This window comes from Pongo abelii, chromosome 1, assembly GCF_028885655.2.
Source record: "Pongo abelii isolate AG06213 chromosome 1, NHGRI_mPonAbe1-v2.0_pri, whole genome shotgun sequence".
Classification (NCBI taxonomy): domain Eukaryota; kingdom Metazoa; phylum Chordata; class Mammalia; order Primates; family Hominidae; genus Pongo; species Pongo abelii.
The window spans coordinates 138,946,430-138,962,220 of record NC_071985.2 but is presented as its reverse complement, the minus strand read 5'-3'; the positions used below and the strand labels follow the sequence as shown (position 1 = coordinate 138,962,220).

The 15,791-nt window shown below is 45.3% G+C and overlaps 1 protein-coding gene across 1 annotated transcript in view; it reads right to left on the bottom strand.

The window, feature by feature from the left end:
- ABCA4 (ATP binding cassette subfamily A member 4) overlaps positions 1-15,791 on the bottom strand; it is a 127,042-nt gene that overhangs the window by 30,148 nt on the left and 81,103 nt on the right. The window contains exons 25-32 of the mRNA XM_024250602.3: positions 13,946-14,151; positions 13,542-13,590; positions 8,601-8,866; positions 7,825-7,949; positions 7,257-7,355; positions 6,281-6,467; positions 1,781-1,875; positions 232-264 (exon numbers count right to left, since the gene is read on the bottom strand). Coding sequence (XP_024106370.2) covers positions 232-264; positions 1,781-1,875; positions 6,281-6,467; positions 7,257-7,355; positions 7,825-7,949; positions 8,601-8,866; positions 13,542-13,590; positions 13,946-14,151 — 1,060 coding nt within the window. The remainder of the gene's footprint in view (positions 1-231; positions 265-1,780; positions 1,876-6,280; positions 6,468-7,256; positions 7,356-7,824; positions 7,950-8,600; positions 8,867-13,541; positions 13,591-13,945; positions 14,152-15,791) is intronic.

Below are 15,791 nucleotides of genomic sequence, written 5' to 3'. Positions count from 1 at the left end.
TCATCAGGGAATGCCACCCCCACTTATGTCCTCCAAGAAGAGACACCACTGAGTGTCTTCTGAGTCTGGGATGTCCCTAGCCACATATTCTTCAGGACGTGTCTTGTGACTTCCTGAGCACCTACAGAACAGCCCCTCCTCATGGCTGTGAGGTGTACCTTTTAAAAGTGTGCAATTATTTCAACAATGAATTGATCTGAGATTTTAATTCTGATAAAAATAGTTTCTTACCTCTGTTCGTTGACCCAGAATTTGCTCTTTAAGCTGAAAGCCGAAATAAAATAATGCAATGAATACCACAAGTACAGCAGTGCTATTAACTTTCTTTCCCAAACATTCATTTTGAAGACTGAAGTCTCGGTCTTCAGGGGCATTTTTGCATTTTCTGATATCCAAGCAATGCAGAAGCCACCCAGCCCTGGGACATTGCCTGAATACACATGCAGAGAAAGGACCTATGATTTCCCCCAATGGCTCTCCAAATCATATCCCACTTGCTGGACTTTCTGAGTGGTCCTGTTGTCAGGTCATATGTCAGGTCAATATGCCTGATCTGGACCCAGAACACATGGCAATGACCATGTCAGTGTGGAATGAAGGCTGCAGCCCTCCTGTCTTCCACCCCGCACAAATGAGACTCTAACAACCACCTGCACACCTCGGGGGAGTTCTGACTCACTCCACAGCCCAAAGTTAAGGCACTGACATTCAGTCAATCAAGGATAAAATGACAAAATGGGAAATGAACAGATGCCAGCTCTGGACCCCAGAGCTCAATCCCATGAACTGTCATTGTCATCAACCTTTAAGCATACATGCACAAAATCCAAAATTTCATACTGTAGATTTGCTGCTGAGAACTCAGTTTGGGATGGTTGCTGTTTATTGCATTCTATTTATTCTGCTTTTATTTTGGGGCTTGGATGGCATTCTTTGTTTTGCTAAATGCTTTCACCATCTGCAGTGTGTTCTAGTTAATTAAGTCAATTTATCCCTCGTTCAGGGCTCTGGCAGGTGAAGCAACAGAAAGTCCTACTAAAGTTAGGAGGTTTTATCTTAAAGCCCCAGAGTCTGTGTGGACTGGACCACACTTCCTTAGGATCCTCTCTCCTGGCATGGCATGCCCCTGTCAAGCTGCTTGTTCTGATACGGGCTGCCAAAGCCCCATTCCATTCTGGATGGGGCTGATAAGAACAGCTGGAGAACCAAGAGAACTAGATATTTCTTGAAGAGTTCATTGGCATCTCAAAGGGCAGTGATCACAGATGATAATTCACAGTTAGAATATGACAGCTGCAGTTGACCTGGCTCGCCCTGGCGTGTGCTGGACTCAGACACTATCCCGCTGCCTCTTTCCCACCCTATCTTTTTCCTTTCTCTTTTTTGCCACTTACTTTTTCTCTCTTTTTCCTCTACCTTTTCCCCCATACTCCTCCACCTCCCTCCAAATTTTTACTCTCTAACTAGTTAAAATATGTGGCTGCATTTTTGAATAACTTCTATGGTCTTCTGATATAACTTTTAATAATACATGGGTTAAAATTTAAGACTGCTTGCCCTAAATGTAAAAACAAACAAACAAAGAATTAATCTTAAGTTACATTTTACTTGTATGTGCCTCAATTGCTTTTATGTTGAATAGGGCCCTCAAATCAGATAAAAAAGAAAAAAATCTACTGCCCTGATCATAGATAAATTGTGAGAGAAAATTATCTTCTGTCCCTAGTCAATATCTTCTACAAGGAGCCAGGATAAAAAGCATAAAAGGATTTCTTCTTACCTGCTTCTTATAAGAGCAGGATACGATTTTACCAAGAAGTCGGAGATGTTCCTGTCCGTCAGGTCTTGTAGAATTTCCGTGCTTTGCTGTGTTCTCTGAGGCAATCAGACACCCACGTTAATTACCCTGGAACTTGAGGACTTACAAGCAGTTTGTGAAACTGCTTGTTCTCTTCCAAAAATTGTTTATGGATTCAGCTGCTGAGAAAATACTAAATAAAGTACTGGCAGCTCCCTAGTTCTCACTTCAACGATGTGTAACTCATCTTTGATGCCTCTTTTTTCGCCAATCCATTGACAAGACAGAATGGCATCACTCCAAAATAAATCTCCAATCCATCTGCGTTTCTCCAGCTCCAATACTGCCACGCTACCTAAGCTACCACCTAGACCACTAGAGAAACTTCCAGACTGGTCTGCCTGATTCTGTCCTTGGTCTGCCAACTTCTGTTTTCCACCCAGCAGCCAGCTGGAGCTATAAAAATGTAAACCCGAGCACCTCAGTCACCTTGCTTACTTATCCACTCCAATAAACCCTGGGATCAAATCTCGACTCACTACCAAGGCCCACGTGGCCGATGTGTGTGGCCCTGCTCCTCTCTGAGCTCACCTGCCGCACTCCCCTCCCTGTCTGTCAGCGAGCACCTCTCTCTCCTGGCGCAGCTTTGTGCTTGGCTGTTCACTCTGCCTGGGAACTCTACCTGTAGACCCTCTCATGGCTCGCTCTCAGTCCAGATTTTATTCCTCGGAGAAATGTTCCTGTTTCCAGTCACTCTGTATTGTCATATACTGTTGTGTTATCGTCATAGCTCTCATCTCCATCTGAGAGTTTCCTCCTGATGGGTCTGTTTACGTATTTGTGTCTGTCATCCCCCGTAGGATATCATTTTGGTGAGAGCAGGGACTTTGCCTGATTTGTGAGCTGTTGTGTCCCCAGCACCCAGAATAGTGCGTGGCATACAGATGACACAGTTGATTTGTGACATTAATGAAAGAATTTGAATAGTGCCTTACAATTTACAAATCACTTTCAAAATACATCTAGGACTGGAAGCTAGTTCATTGAAAGATTTTGGAAAATTCAAAAGTGCATGGGTTTGTCCGCCAGGTGGCAATATTACTGCAAATCTGGGAACACGTTGCGCTTACATTCTCATATTTGCCAACTTCACACGTTAGTCATGACCCCTGGGTAAAAGCATTCACTCTGTCAAGGGTGCTGCCCAGAAGTAGTTGAGGGGATTTTGGTGGCATTACAACGCCGTTATTGCGCACCATTCTTTCCCTTTTATACACTTTCTGTCTACTCCCCCTGTTTTCCCATTTGACTTTCCTCTTCTTTAATTCACTCTTTTCACCTTATTTCTCTCTCTCCTGCCAGGAAGAGAGCTGGCACCTACCGAATGCTCCCTGTGTGTCGGGCACTATGTTAAATGCCCTACATACGTGATCTCACTTCATCCTGACACTCTTTGAAAGAAGAATTTTTAGCTTAATTTACAAACAGAGAAACTGAGGTTCAGAACAGTTAGCTGACTTGCACTGACTGGGCTGCAAACTCGTAGGTGGGTGGCCCAGGGCCTAGGAACTGAATCTGCCTCTGTCTCCTCCCTGCTCTTTTCACTCAGTCACCTGCTTCTCAAGCTGAAAATGGCACTCAGAAGACCTGCCAAGCTCCCCTGGTGGAATCCAGGTTGGAACAATTGCTGCTGGCTGGGATAGCTTAAGATAAATTGTTTTATAAAAGTTCTTCCCAATAAAATATTTGTGTAACCCTATCTCCACATATACTGGAAGTCAGGGACAGAGTGATTCCACCTCAGGACCCACCACATTCAAAGAATGTTAGAGCAGGGAGGGTCCCTAGAGATGACCACATTGCCCCATTTCCCAGATGAGAACAACTGATTGTCTCTGAATCAGGCCCACGCCCTCTGGACTTATTCCAGGCTGAATGAGGGATTGTGTTTGAGTGGCTAGGGTGAGCAGATGTGAATAAGAGTATGGGTTTGTGAGTGTGTGTGTGTGAGAAAGAGAGAGAGAGAGAAAGATTGAGAGAGAATGAGAGAGAGATTGGGAGAAAGAGAGAAAGAGTGAGAGAGAGATTGAGAGATAAAGAGTAAGAGAGACAGAGAGATTGAGAGAGAAAGAGAGAGAAAGAGTGAGAGAGAGAGCGCGCAGCTCCTGTGCATATGTGTGGCATTCAGTTTTGCTCCAATGGAAGGCATGTATAATAGTGAGGAAATGCAGAAGTGAAAGAAAATGGCAGGAACTGGCTTGCCTTTTTCTAGGACTTTGGCTGTTACATTTTGTCCAGGGACCAAGGACCAACACTACTGAAAATAAGTTTCTAAGCTGGACAGACAGCGTGGAAGTAAGGGTTCGTTTAGGAAATGAAACACCATGTAGGTAGGCTTGGCCTCCCCTCCCTCACCCTGGCCAAGAGCTCAGGGTACAGTATCACAGCCTTGATGTCCTGATGCTGGAGGGTTTTGAGTGGAGGCAGCCACAGGAGCCCTCAGCATTGACAGCAAAGTAAACAAGCAAAGCTTCCTCTTGGGGCACAGAGGACTGAGACAAGCTCCTTGGGTCCTTCTTTTGGGATCCCTATGATGCAGCGGATGAGCTGTGATTCAAAGAGAGAAAATATTGCTTGAGAAATATAAAGATACATGCTTTAGAATATAAAAAAGAGCAGGGATCGGGTGTTCTTGGCATAGAACCATTTATAAACCAGACTGTGATAGGTGCTGTGGCAAAATCTAGTTGCTCCCATTATTTGCTCCTCCCTGCTGCCTTAGCCATAGCCTTTTTTGTTGGGTTTGTAAGTGGAAGTGCTATGTGGGAGCTTCAGAAAACCTTCCCTAAACATAGCACATGTGCACACTCTGCCCTCTGTGTTGCTTCATCCTTCTTCCATTCTGCTGCCTGGAAGGCAGCTCCTGCCATATTGGCTGATGAGGCTTAGGCCTGTTTAGTGTGGAGGGGAAACAGAATAGAACATCATGCACCACCCATGTAGACTTTTAGATGAGTGGGAAACAAGTTGTGTCTTGTTTTATCTGCTATTAGTTTGGGGTTGTCATCACTTGAGTTGAATCTAATTCTAAATAATTCCTTGCCAACATGATTTCATTAAATCCTCATAATAATATTATGAAATATGCAGTTATTCCCAATTCACAGGTGATAAAATTAAGGTTCAGAGAGGTCAAGTAGCCCACCTGGGGCTCTCCGTGTCCCACACCTGTGCTTTCCCACTGAAGTGCATAGCCTCTTTGGGAACTCTTTATTCATTGACAAATCACTGGACAGGGCTGTCTAAGGCCCAGCCCTAGCAAGTCAGCTGGGAGGCCCATTATCAACCAGGGACACAGCCTTCTTCGATGTCTCTAAATCCCCCAGGAGATGCTCACTGTAATCTGTTCTGGACTTTAGAACTCCCAGGACAGGGTGCTGCTCAGAGCCAAGATCATTAATGTCCCTGCAAAAGATGGATGCTGGCTGTGCATGTATTTGTGTACGTACCTGCAGATGTTAGAGACACAGCACATGGAGAGCTTCTTAATTAAGACTGTTAATAAGTGTGTAAACACATTTGCATTTGAATGTACATCATAGCATTGCTTATAATGGTGAAAACTAAAAAACCTAAGTGGCCAATAATGGGAGATCAGTTAATTTAAAATAACTTTAGGCCAGGCGCTGTGGCTCACGCTTGTAATCCTAGCACTCTGGGAGGCAGAGGCAGGTAGATCACTTGAGGCCAGGAGTTCAACACCAGCCTGGCCAACATGGTAAAACCCTGTCTGTACTAAAACTACCAAAAAAATTAGCTGGGCATGATGGTGCATGCCTGTAATCCCAGCTACTCGGGGGGGCTGAGGCAGAAGAATTGAACCTGGGAGGCAGAGGTTGCAGTGAGCTGAGATCACACCGCTGCACTCCAACCTGGGTGACAGAGTGAGACTCTGTCTCAAAAAAAAAGGAAATTCAAACAATAGGATAATATACAGATATTAAAAATGATGCAGATGTCTATTGACATGGATGCATGTTCATAGTAAATTATGCAGTAAATCAGATTTCAAGACAATATTTGGAATATAATCTGTTTGGGTGGCTGCAAACCAAACATTATTGGTGGTTATATCCAAGTGATGATTTTTTTCCTTCTGACTTACCTGTGTTTTCTAATTTTTTTATAATGAGCACATATGACTTGTTTAATTTTTTTTAGTGCTTAAACACATTTTTTCTACTAGATCAAATAGGAAGTATCTGGTGGAAAATGAAGCTTTTGGTGAGTGGCTTCCTCCAGTTGGCAGCCACAGCGCCCTGTGGGGAGCCCCTCCCAGAGGGTGCAGGGAGTTTGGTTTAGTCCCCTACTCAACTGCCAGTTTGAAATGTTGGTTTGTGAGAGACTCAGGAGATACCAGGGACTCCCCTAGTCCCAGTGTGGCAGGCAGACCCGGGGCCCCATTGTTTGGGGGTCAGGTACCTGGGGGGGCGGTAGGCCCCCGGCGCCCTCGGGGCACTCTGGCAGCATGGTGAGCTTCTCCCTGGTGCTGCACCTGCAGGACGGCGAAGGGTTGGCCTGTGTCCATTTCTGCTTCTGGAACAGCTGGGTGATGTTTGGGGACACAGAAGGAGTCTTCCAGGGTGTTGAGTTGCCACAAGGGTACTCCCTCATGGAAGACAAGAAAATATTCCACAATCAGCCCCAAAGTTGATGACAAATCCCTAGGCATAAGAAATTGTGCCCAACCCTTTCCTTCTCCTCTTTAGACCCAGGCCCTTTCTTCTTATTCTTTTGGAGGCTGGTTTCCGCTCAAGCAATATCAAAACTAGGGTTTTGTGACTGACTAGGTGTGGGAATAACCATCTCTAGCTTGTGGATTGCTTTGTCTCCCTTTTTATTCCTAGCAGCTCTAGCTGTTGAGAGACACAGCAACCAAAAGAGGAATTTGAAATTAGTCTGTTTTGGTCCTTATCGACAGCTTTGAAAAAGACTGAGTGAGAAAAGTTAAAATTATATTGAACTTTTAGGATTCCTGGTGGATGTCAATGGCCTTCGCTAACTCCCTTCTCCAGACTCACAACAATCACGAAGTACTGGCCATTATGTCACTCATGCCATTCAAGGCCCAATCACACAATAACATAACCCTATTTCCCTCCCTCCCTGCTCAGAGGCCTTTCAAATAAGTTATGGGGAATCATCTGTCAACTCAACATAGAACTTCTACACTGAGAAATATAGAGCTGTCCAGTGGTGCAGGGTCTTCCTAGGAGGTAGTGATTGTCCCCGCACACAAGTGTGGAAGGAGAGGTGGGGGGAGTGCTGGTCAGAGATATGGAAGTGACCAGCAGAGCAGGATTGAGTGGGGCCTCCCCAACACCTGCCATCTTGAACCCACTGTCGGGTCCTCCCAGGGGAGCTAGTCTTGTTAGGACAGGGGCGCGTAGGGACTTACGGAAGCCACCCGTCCTTCAGGCAGCGGTTGCCAAAGCCTGGCTTGTTCAGGAGGACGTCTGCAAGTACCGTGAGCTGCTCACTGCCCGGTTCATCCATGCTAGACAGAGTGAGACATGTGACTGGGACAGAGCAGACGCGTGCCAACAACATGCAACTCAGAGCCTTTACTGGATAGCTGCTGCGTGCCAGGTATGTATTGGAGGCACTGAATGCTGCCTTGGGATGGCGCTAGCTCTCCTGGGAGTGCGGTAGGCTGCCCGAACACTCGCAGTGGTCTGATGGCATGTCACCTATGCCTCAAAAAGATGGTGCTTCAACCCACTCACCTAAGCTTTGCATTCCTTTCCCCACTCGTCCTTCCCAAGCAGTCCTGCCTGTCCACTAGGATCGCCTTTCCAAGCAGTGGCAGATACATTAAGTTCCTTTCTGCAGGAAGCCCAAAGACTCCTCCCCTCTCTCATTGGTGAAGGTCCCAGTGAAGTGGGAAGGTCAGGGCCCTTCTAAGCAGCATGTGACCCAGGTGCCCCAAACCCATGGAGGAGAATGGTGACCCCGAGTCTGCGCACCTGAAGAAGGTGTACTGCTGCCCGTATATCCAGGGGTGAAGGGTCAAAGCGGGGTATTCACCAAAAGGAGGGATAACGATAGAAAGCATCAGAGCCAAAAACACAAATGTAGCTGGGAGCACGATCTGTGGGACAATAGACATGGAATAAACACGACTGTGGCATGGAGACTTCACACGTGTGCGTGCACACACAACTTCATTCTTTTAAACATTTATCCTGCAGCCTCCTAATCAGCCCCTGGTGGAGAGGGTTGGGCTTCTGTGGGAACATAATAAGCAGGGTGCGCAAAGGTAAGATGCGCAGAAGAAAACGGAATGTTCTGGTGGCCACTGAAGAATCTGAATGCAGCCCAGTGTTCAGCCAGACTTCGAAGGGCAGTTCAAAGAGCAAGTCACGTGACTCGCTGTTCTTTGAACCAGAGCTTTTTCTAAATTAAAAAACATTAAAAGAAAAAAGAGGGCAATGACTTTGATATGTAGGGTCACTGCAAAAATGAATGAAAACATGACTTTATCTCTCATTGTAAAAATAAAAACAATATTAACATTTTCACTATTCTATTTTCTTTGCTAAGGAAGGTCCAACTTGCAAAGAAGATGCATGTTACCAAGAATCAAAATAAGGGTTTGGAAAGCAGGAAACAAAACCAGCAGAATCTAAAGAGGGTGCTCCTCGCTGAGTTATAACCCATGCGTGAAGGAACACTCAGGAGAGGAGGGGAAGGCTAGGAGAGGAGCCACTGAGCTCAGCTAAACACTGACTGACAATAGTACCTGTGCCAGGAAGTCCTTGTGGCTGCGGATGGTGTGTTGGAATCTCTTGGCCAGCAGCGCCTGCACATGCTGGAGGACCAGCTGTGTCCCTGTGTTGAGCTGCGGGCCTGGGCACTCTGGCTCTGGGGGAGGCTGGCCCTCTGGGTGAGCAGCCGGCGCCCCTGGGGAGCAGACATTGGAGTCCTGGGGTGTCTGTCCAGCCTTCTCTCTGGGACCCAAGCAGGGGTGTCGGGAGTTGACATTTTCTCTTTTCTGCTGAGCGCCACCTGTTTTGAGAGATTGAATTAATAATTTGGAAAATGCCTATAAGGTCTGGATCTCTAATGCCATTTTTTTTCCCCTTACAGCGTTGATTTTTCTCTTCATTTAAGTTAGCAATGAAATACCAGGCTGGTAGCTTAATCATCTTTATAAAAATCTATTTCCAGTGTAAATTACTTATACAGAGAAATTGTATAGATTCACCTGAAATTGCCTTAAAATTCTCTATTAACATTAAAGAGAACAAAATAGCTCTAAAAGCACTGACATGGAGAAGTTTAAAATATGTAACTTGGTTAATAAAAAAACAAAACTGGCTGGGCACGGTGGCTCACGCCTGTAATCTCAGCACTTTGGGAGGCTGAGGTGGGTGGATCATTTGAGGTCAGGAGTTTGAGACCAGCTTGACCTACATAGTGAAACCCCCTCTCTACAAAAATACAAAAATTAGCCAGGCATGGTGGCAGGCACCTGTAATCCCAACTACTCGGGAGGCTGAGGCAGGAGAATCACTTGAACCCAGGAGGCGGAGGTTTCATGAGCCAAGATTGCAAGACTGCACTCCAGCCTGGGTGACAGAGCAAGACTCCTTCTCAAACAGCACAAAACAAACAAAACAAACAAACAAAAAAACTAAGGTGCTGGTCAACATGTGTAATACACTCACATTTATGTTTAAAATTCATGTATCCTACACAAAGAAAAACTGACATCTTATGTACACACATACACATAATTGTAAAACTCTGAAAGAATGTCCACCGACTGTCAGCAGAAGCTCTCCCTGGGGAGGCAGAGTTGGGTAGGAAGGGGAGAGGAAGTGGGAAGTGAGACTTTAGCTTTTTGTGTATTATATGAATTTTTAAACAACAAAATACATTCACCTATTACCTGTGTACTTAAACAAATGAAAAATCAGAGTCGATGTGGTTCTTTCTGAATTCTTAGAGGATACTGAGAAGTGGTAGAAAAAGTAATGAACTAAGAGTTAGGGGACTGAGGTTTGAATATGGATTCTTACAAGGTACATAAATTTGGGGAAGTGACTCAATCTGCCTAAATCTGAGTTTTCTCAGACTTCTTATCTGTAAAATGAAGGCATGGTGGCTCATGCCTGTAATCCCAGCACTTTGGGAGGCCAAGCCAGGAGGATTGATTGAGCCCAGGAGTTTCAGATCAGCCTGTACAACACAGGGAGACACTGTCTCTACAAACAACTAAAAAAGAAATTAGCCAGGCACGGTGGCGTGCGCCTGTAGTCCCAGCTACTTGGGAGGCTGAGGTGGGAGGACCCTTTGAGCCCAGGAAGTCAAGGCTGCAGTGAGCTATGATCGAGCCGCTGTACTCCAGCCTGGGTGACAGAGCGAAACTCTATCTCCAAAAAAAAGAAAGAAAAAAAACATTTCACAGGATTGTTTTGGAAATTTAAATGAGATAACACATGGGAGCACGCTCTAGAAACCATTGCAAGTTGTCGGTTATGTTGAAGCTATAGTTTATAGTCACTGATTAATGCTCATTTGCCGAACAACTATTGCTGGACATGGAGAGCCTAGAGGACTGTTGGTGGGTCCCCAGCTGCTTTCTTAACCCTCAAGTCCCCCAGGACAAGGACAGTTGTAAAGGAATTGGGTCAGCTCAGTCATCAACTACATTTACCTATGATGTGCCAGGCCTGGGATGCGAAGGCAGGGTGGCAGCCCCAGCCCTGGCACCTGCACTCAGAGGGGCAAAGTTCTGCAGGCTGTCGGTGCCAGAGCCCCAGTTCTGCAGGCTCCTTCTCCTGATCTGGGCTCAGATTTGATGTCTGCTATGGCTGGGCCTCCCTCTGGGAGGATCCCTGCTGCCCCGCCTCTTTGCTGGCTGATATCATCTCAAACCTCTGAGCTTTGATCTCTCCCTGAAGGCTCCATCCTGACTGGAGCCCACTGACCTGGCCAGAGCTAAGGGTTCCAGGCCTGTTCAGAATCGCCAGTTTGTCCCTGGCTATCTGCTGCTTTCTAGTTACTGACTATAAGCCACCCCTTCAGAAGTGGCATTGACCCTTGTTGGAGGCTGCACAAATGTTTCTTATGATTAGTCATAATTGAAATCTGTCAGTAACAACATGAACCTGTGATCAGTTAAGCAGCTGACCCAATCATTACCTCCTGCTCGTTGCTCCTGTTACCTAATAAATAATGAAGGGCTGCAGAAGCTTAGGGGGCTGCCTTTACTCATTAGAAGCAGGGAGCCCTTTTCTTTTTCTCGTCTTCTCTCTTCTTCTTCTCGATGCTAGCCTTTCCTTAAAATAGTTACTTTGGTTTTTTTGTTATCATTTCCATGTTCATCCCTTCGTTCAGTCTTGTAATGATGTTCTCAGGCAGTAACAGTAGTAACTGCTGAAATGATGGTCTCAAGTAGTAACCGTGGCAGTCAGCCACAAACCCTCTCCATGCCACGCAATGTGTGACCCCAATGCACAGCTACAGGTTCATTTAAACACTGGAGACAAGATCAGAAAATGTCATCCTCTAAGACTGAGCTAACTCAAAACAAATGTACTTAGCCATCTGAAAAGTGGCTGAGAGTGTGGCATTGAGCATCCTAGATTTCAGAGCTAGGACCAGAGACTGAGACCCAGTGGCCTGGATGACTTTAGGCAAACCCTCCAAACTCTGTGAGCTCAGTTCCCCCAGATGGGACAGACCCCTGCCCTGCCTGCTTCATGAGATTATAGTGATAATCAAATAAGACAATGGATGTTAAGTGCTTTGAGGTAAGAGATGGTTTGTAAACATTTAGTTTGGAGTTGCTAAGTCTTAATCAGTGATCGTATACTGTGTTATAACTTGGCAAGCATTAACTCACTTAATTCTCTCAACAACGCTACAGGTAGATGCTATTATTATCTCCATTTTGCAGAAGGGGAAACAGGTACAAAGAGGCTAAGTACTTACCCAAAGCCAGTTAGTTTGCAAATTATGAAGCTCAGGTTTGATGTTTGGTCGACCTCACTCCAGAGGCTACATTCTTACCCACTCCCCTTGACTGTATCTTCGGAACATCCTGTTCTATGCCTATGCTGACTAAACAGTCCTCTGATGTGTAATTTATTCTCCTGAGAGGGCCTATTTATCAAGAAGGAATATTCTGCACAGGTAAAAGGCCCTAACTCTTGAATCCAGCAAAGCTTCTGATATAAATTAGCATATTCTCATTCTGGTCTTGGTTAATATGAGTCTTTGACATTGGGTGAGCTGAGATTATTCAATTTCTGTGTCATCAGAGCTTGAAAGAAACTTGGGTTCTGTGGTGAATTACTGCTGTCCCCTGGAGAGGACTGCTTCCTGCCCCACCCCCACTCTGCCAGGACGACTACATCTTTTGGCCACCACGTGACATACTGGGATGGGCTGAAGCATATCTGGGCTGGTATATGTGTCCATTGGTAGTTCTAGGCATAGTAGATAGATGTTTGGGATCACTTATGAAGAAAGATGAAAACCAAGTTATCTTAAGAGCTGATTCCAGAATCCCCATAGAGAGGAAACACTCCAACAGGAAAACACTGAAATATGCCACACTGGAAAGAAGGAGGTAACTGGTGGTTTAGGAGGTTTTAGGAGCCCAGGGGCAGCAAAGGAGAATCGCTGCAAAGCTTTGCCTGTACCAGGGGAGGATTTTACAGTGTGGGTGGACGCCTCGTGTTCTATCAGAAGTGGTTTCTGTTTGTGTGGCAGGTAACCCTTCCACACATCTATCTCCCCACCCTCCACCCTCTGCTGTAAACTCTGCTACACTCACAGATGCTTTGTGTGGCTGTGGGTTTGATAAAAGTTCATGGAAGGAGATAGTTGGTGCCCAGGCTGACACATGTAGAAAAGAGACTTCTAGAATCCACAGGAATTTTGGTCCCCATGTTTTCAAAGCCCATGGACCACTAAATAAAGGTTCCAAATGATTGATCTCAAAGGGGCCAGGAGACTGCCATCTGAGTTGTGTTTGATAAATACTAAGGACTCCGCCAGCTGTCACTCATGCAGACAGCGATGGATCAGAGGCCTGGTGGAGACGACAAGAGGAGATGAGGATGATGACGTGGCAGGAACAAGAGACTGGGGATAAAGCATGAGGAGCTGAGGGATTAACCTACCAACCTGACCTCCATAAGAATCCTCATTTATCCAAAGTGTCGCCACCCAGACCTAACTCAGTCTGTTACTCCTTTATCACTCAAAGCCATCTAGGATGCAAAATGCCTACTACTGGGGAGTCAGAGACTATGGAGGAGTATTTGCCTGCTTTGTTGTTTCATGACTTTTTCCTTAGACTGTTTTTTTTTTTTTTTTTTTTGAGTTGGGTTTTGCTCTTGTCACTCAGGCTGCAGTTCAGTGGCACAATCTCTGCTCACTGCAACCTCTGCCTCCCAAGTTCAAGTGATTCTCCTGCCTCAGCCTCCCAAGTAGCTGGAATTACAGGTGCACACCACCATGCCTGGGTAATTTTTGTTTTTTTAGTAGAGATGGGGTTTCACCATGTTGGGCAGGCTGGTCTCGAACTCAGGTGATCCATCTGCTTCGACCTCCCAAATTGCTGAGATTACAGGCGTGAGCCACTGCGCCCGGCCCCTTAGACTTTCAAGACAGAACTTGGGAGGGAGGCGAGGAAGGGAACAAGCCACAGGCTCTAGCACCATACCGGCAAACAGAGGTCCTGAATCAGAATCCTCCGTGACCTTCAGAAAAATCTGTCAAGAAGTAAAAAAGAGAGAATTTTGTTTAGTCATTCTTATTCTCAGAAAAATCTAACCCAAGCTCCATTTTGTTGGGTATTGCTTCATAATGGGAAGAAAATACATTATGACTTTATCTAAGAACATCATCTTCTATAAATACAAAAACGTAAACACACAGTAACCACAAGTACATAAAATTTGTACGCATGCAGAGATGGGGAACTATGCCAAAAATAAAGATAGTTGCTATGCTTGGGTGGGGAACAATGGCTTTTTGCTTTTACAAAACTTTGCTCTAATGTTAGACTTTTTCAAAGAACCGCCACTTCTGGCACTTGACAGAAACCAGCTGGAATCTCTACTTTACCTCTTCCAGGGGAGTGTCAGAAATTCCAAAACTGCTGAGACCAAGGTCAGCCAGTGTCTCCTCCAGCTCTCTGAAAAGGCTGGCATATGCTCTGTGCTTGAAGTTCTTATTTGGAAGAAGGAAGATAAGTTCTTGACCAATGCACTCCACCAGCTTTGCCTCTGGAACATGGTGGAGAACTACATCCATCAGCTCATTTACATCCCCTAGGACAAGAAAAAAGACTGATGCCAGCTCTGTTTTCCAGAACCTGGAAGACTGTGAGGTTACCCAGGTTTCCTACTTCTCTCCACTTCCCTTTTGAGGAAGAGGTATTTTGTATCTTGGCAGTGACTCTTTCAGAGGACTGATGCTCCATCAAGTCTGTTTTTAGCTTAGTTGGCCCTGAGATCATCATTGAGGGGCAGAGGGAAATGGAAGCAAAGTCCTCCCGACTAGCTAGCTGTGCAACCTGGGGGCAGAGGTTGGTGGGGGGATCATGCAACTTTCCTGTGCCAGTTCCTCCTCTGTTCAACCAAATGCTCTGTCCCCTCAAGCTGTGTTACGTTGGGTGGGTCACACTTGAGTTTCCTCATCTGTGAAAAGGGGAAAATACTGATATCCACTTCATTGTTGTTTTTGAGGATTGGATGAGTTAAACTACACAAAGCAGTTAGAGAAATACCTGGCACATAGGTGGGTGCTGGCTGCTATTATTATCCTGTACATCATCTCGGTAGGAAATCTCTTACTCATGGTTGTTTTTCATTCTCATTCACTGAAAACTTGAGGGCTAAGTCAAAGTTGTTTTCATTTTTCTGGTCTGTCCCCAGGTATGGGGGACTTGCCCAAGACACAAACCTGGAACCGGTGACCAAGCTGAGTGAGAAGTGCCTTCCCTAAATCACACACACATGCCTACTCTAACTTCTCAGCAGATTGCACAGTTTCTCTTGGGATTGCACCTGCCTCCACGAACAAAACTGAATCCTCAGCTCACAGGAAATGCAGAGGGGGAGTTGAGAAGCCACGGAGAGAGGCTGGGGGAGAGGGTAGGATATGGGGTGCGTATCATAGACTGTGAACAAGTGTCAGGTATCAACTGTTTATCTGACACATGTATACAGTCAGAATTGAATTTTATGTATAAGTGTGTATTACTTTAAAATTAAAAATCTAACTGTAAAAACCTCACTTGCATGCACTTGAAGAGAGAGTTCTCTCACACATTGTCTTGAGAGGCAGGTCAAAGGGAGAGGGATTCCAGGACTCAAAACATGACTCTTCAGAAAGCAGCTCTCAGAGTCGGGGACACCCAGTAGGTTCTTTTCTTTTTTTGTTGTTTAAAAAATGATCCATATGAAGGGATTTCATGGTTTTCAACCAAAATCCTTCTGCCTAGCTGGATTGGAAGTCTTGATTTATGTCAAATCTGCAAGTTGGACTTGATTGTCTTTAGCTCTGGGATGACTTCATACGGAGGCTGGAGAGTCCTTTACGTTAAGGAAGCAGCTCTGCCCTGATAGCGCTCCAGGGGTCATATTCATTGTTCTTTTAGGAAGGAAATTGAACTCAAAGCTGCTGGATTCCCAGGAATTGTGTCTTAGGCATGTGTCAGCCTTTCCAGAAGTAGCTCTGTAGGTCAGCAGGGCTTTGGGCATCTGGGAGGGAGGTCTGTGAGTGTGTGTGTGGTATGTGGATGTGTTTGAGTTAAAAGACTTTCAAGGAGCTAACTGGGGATTCAAATGATTTTCCCTTTCTTATTTGGGGCATAACTATTTACTGCATTTCCCACCATTCACAGCATCCCTATTCTATACAAAGAAAACCTTTATTTAGAAATAAAGTAATTTTAAAAAAAGAATCA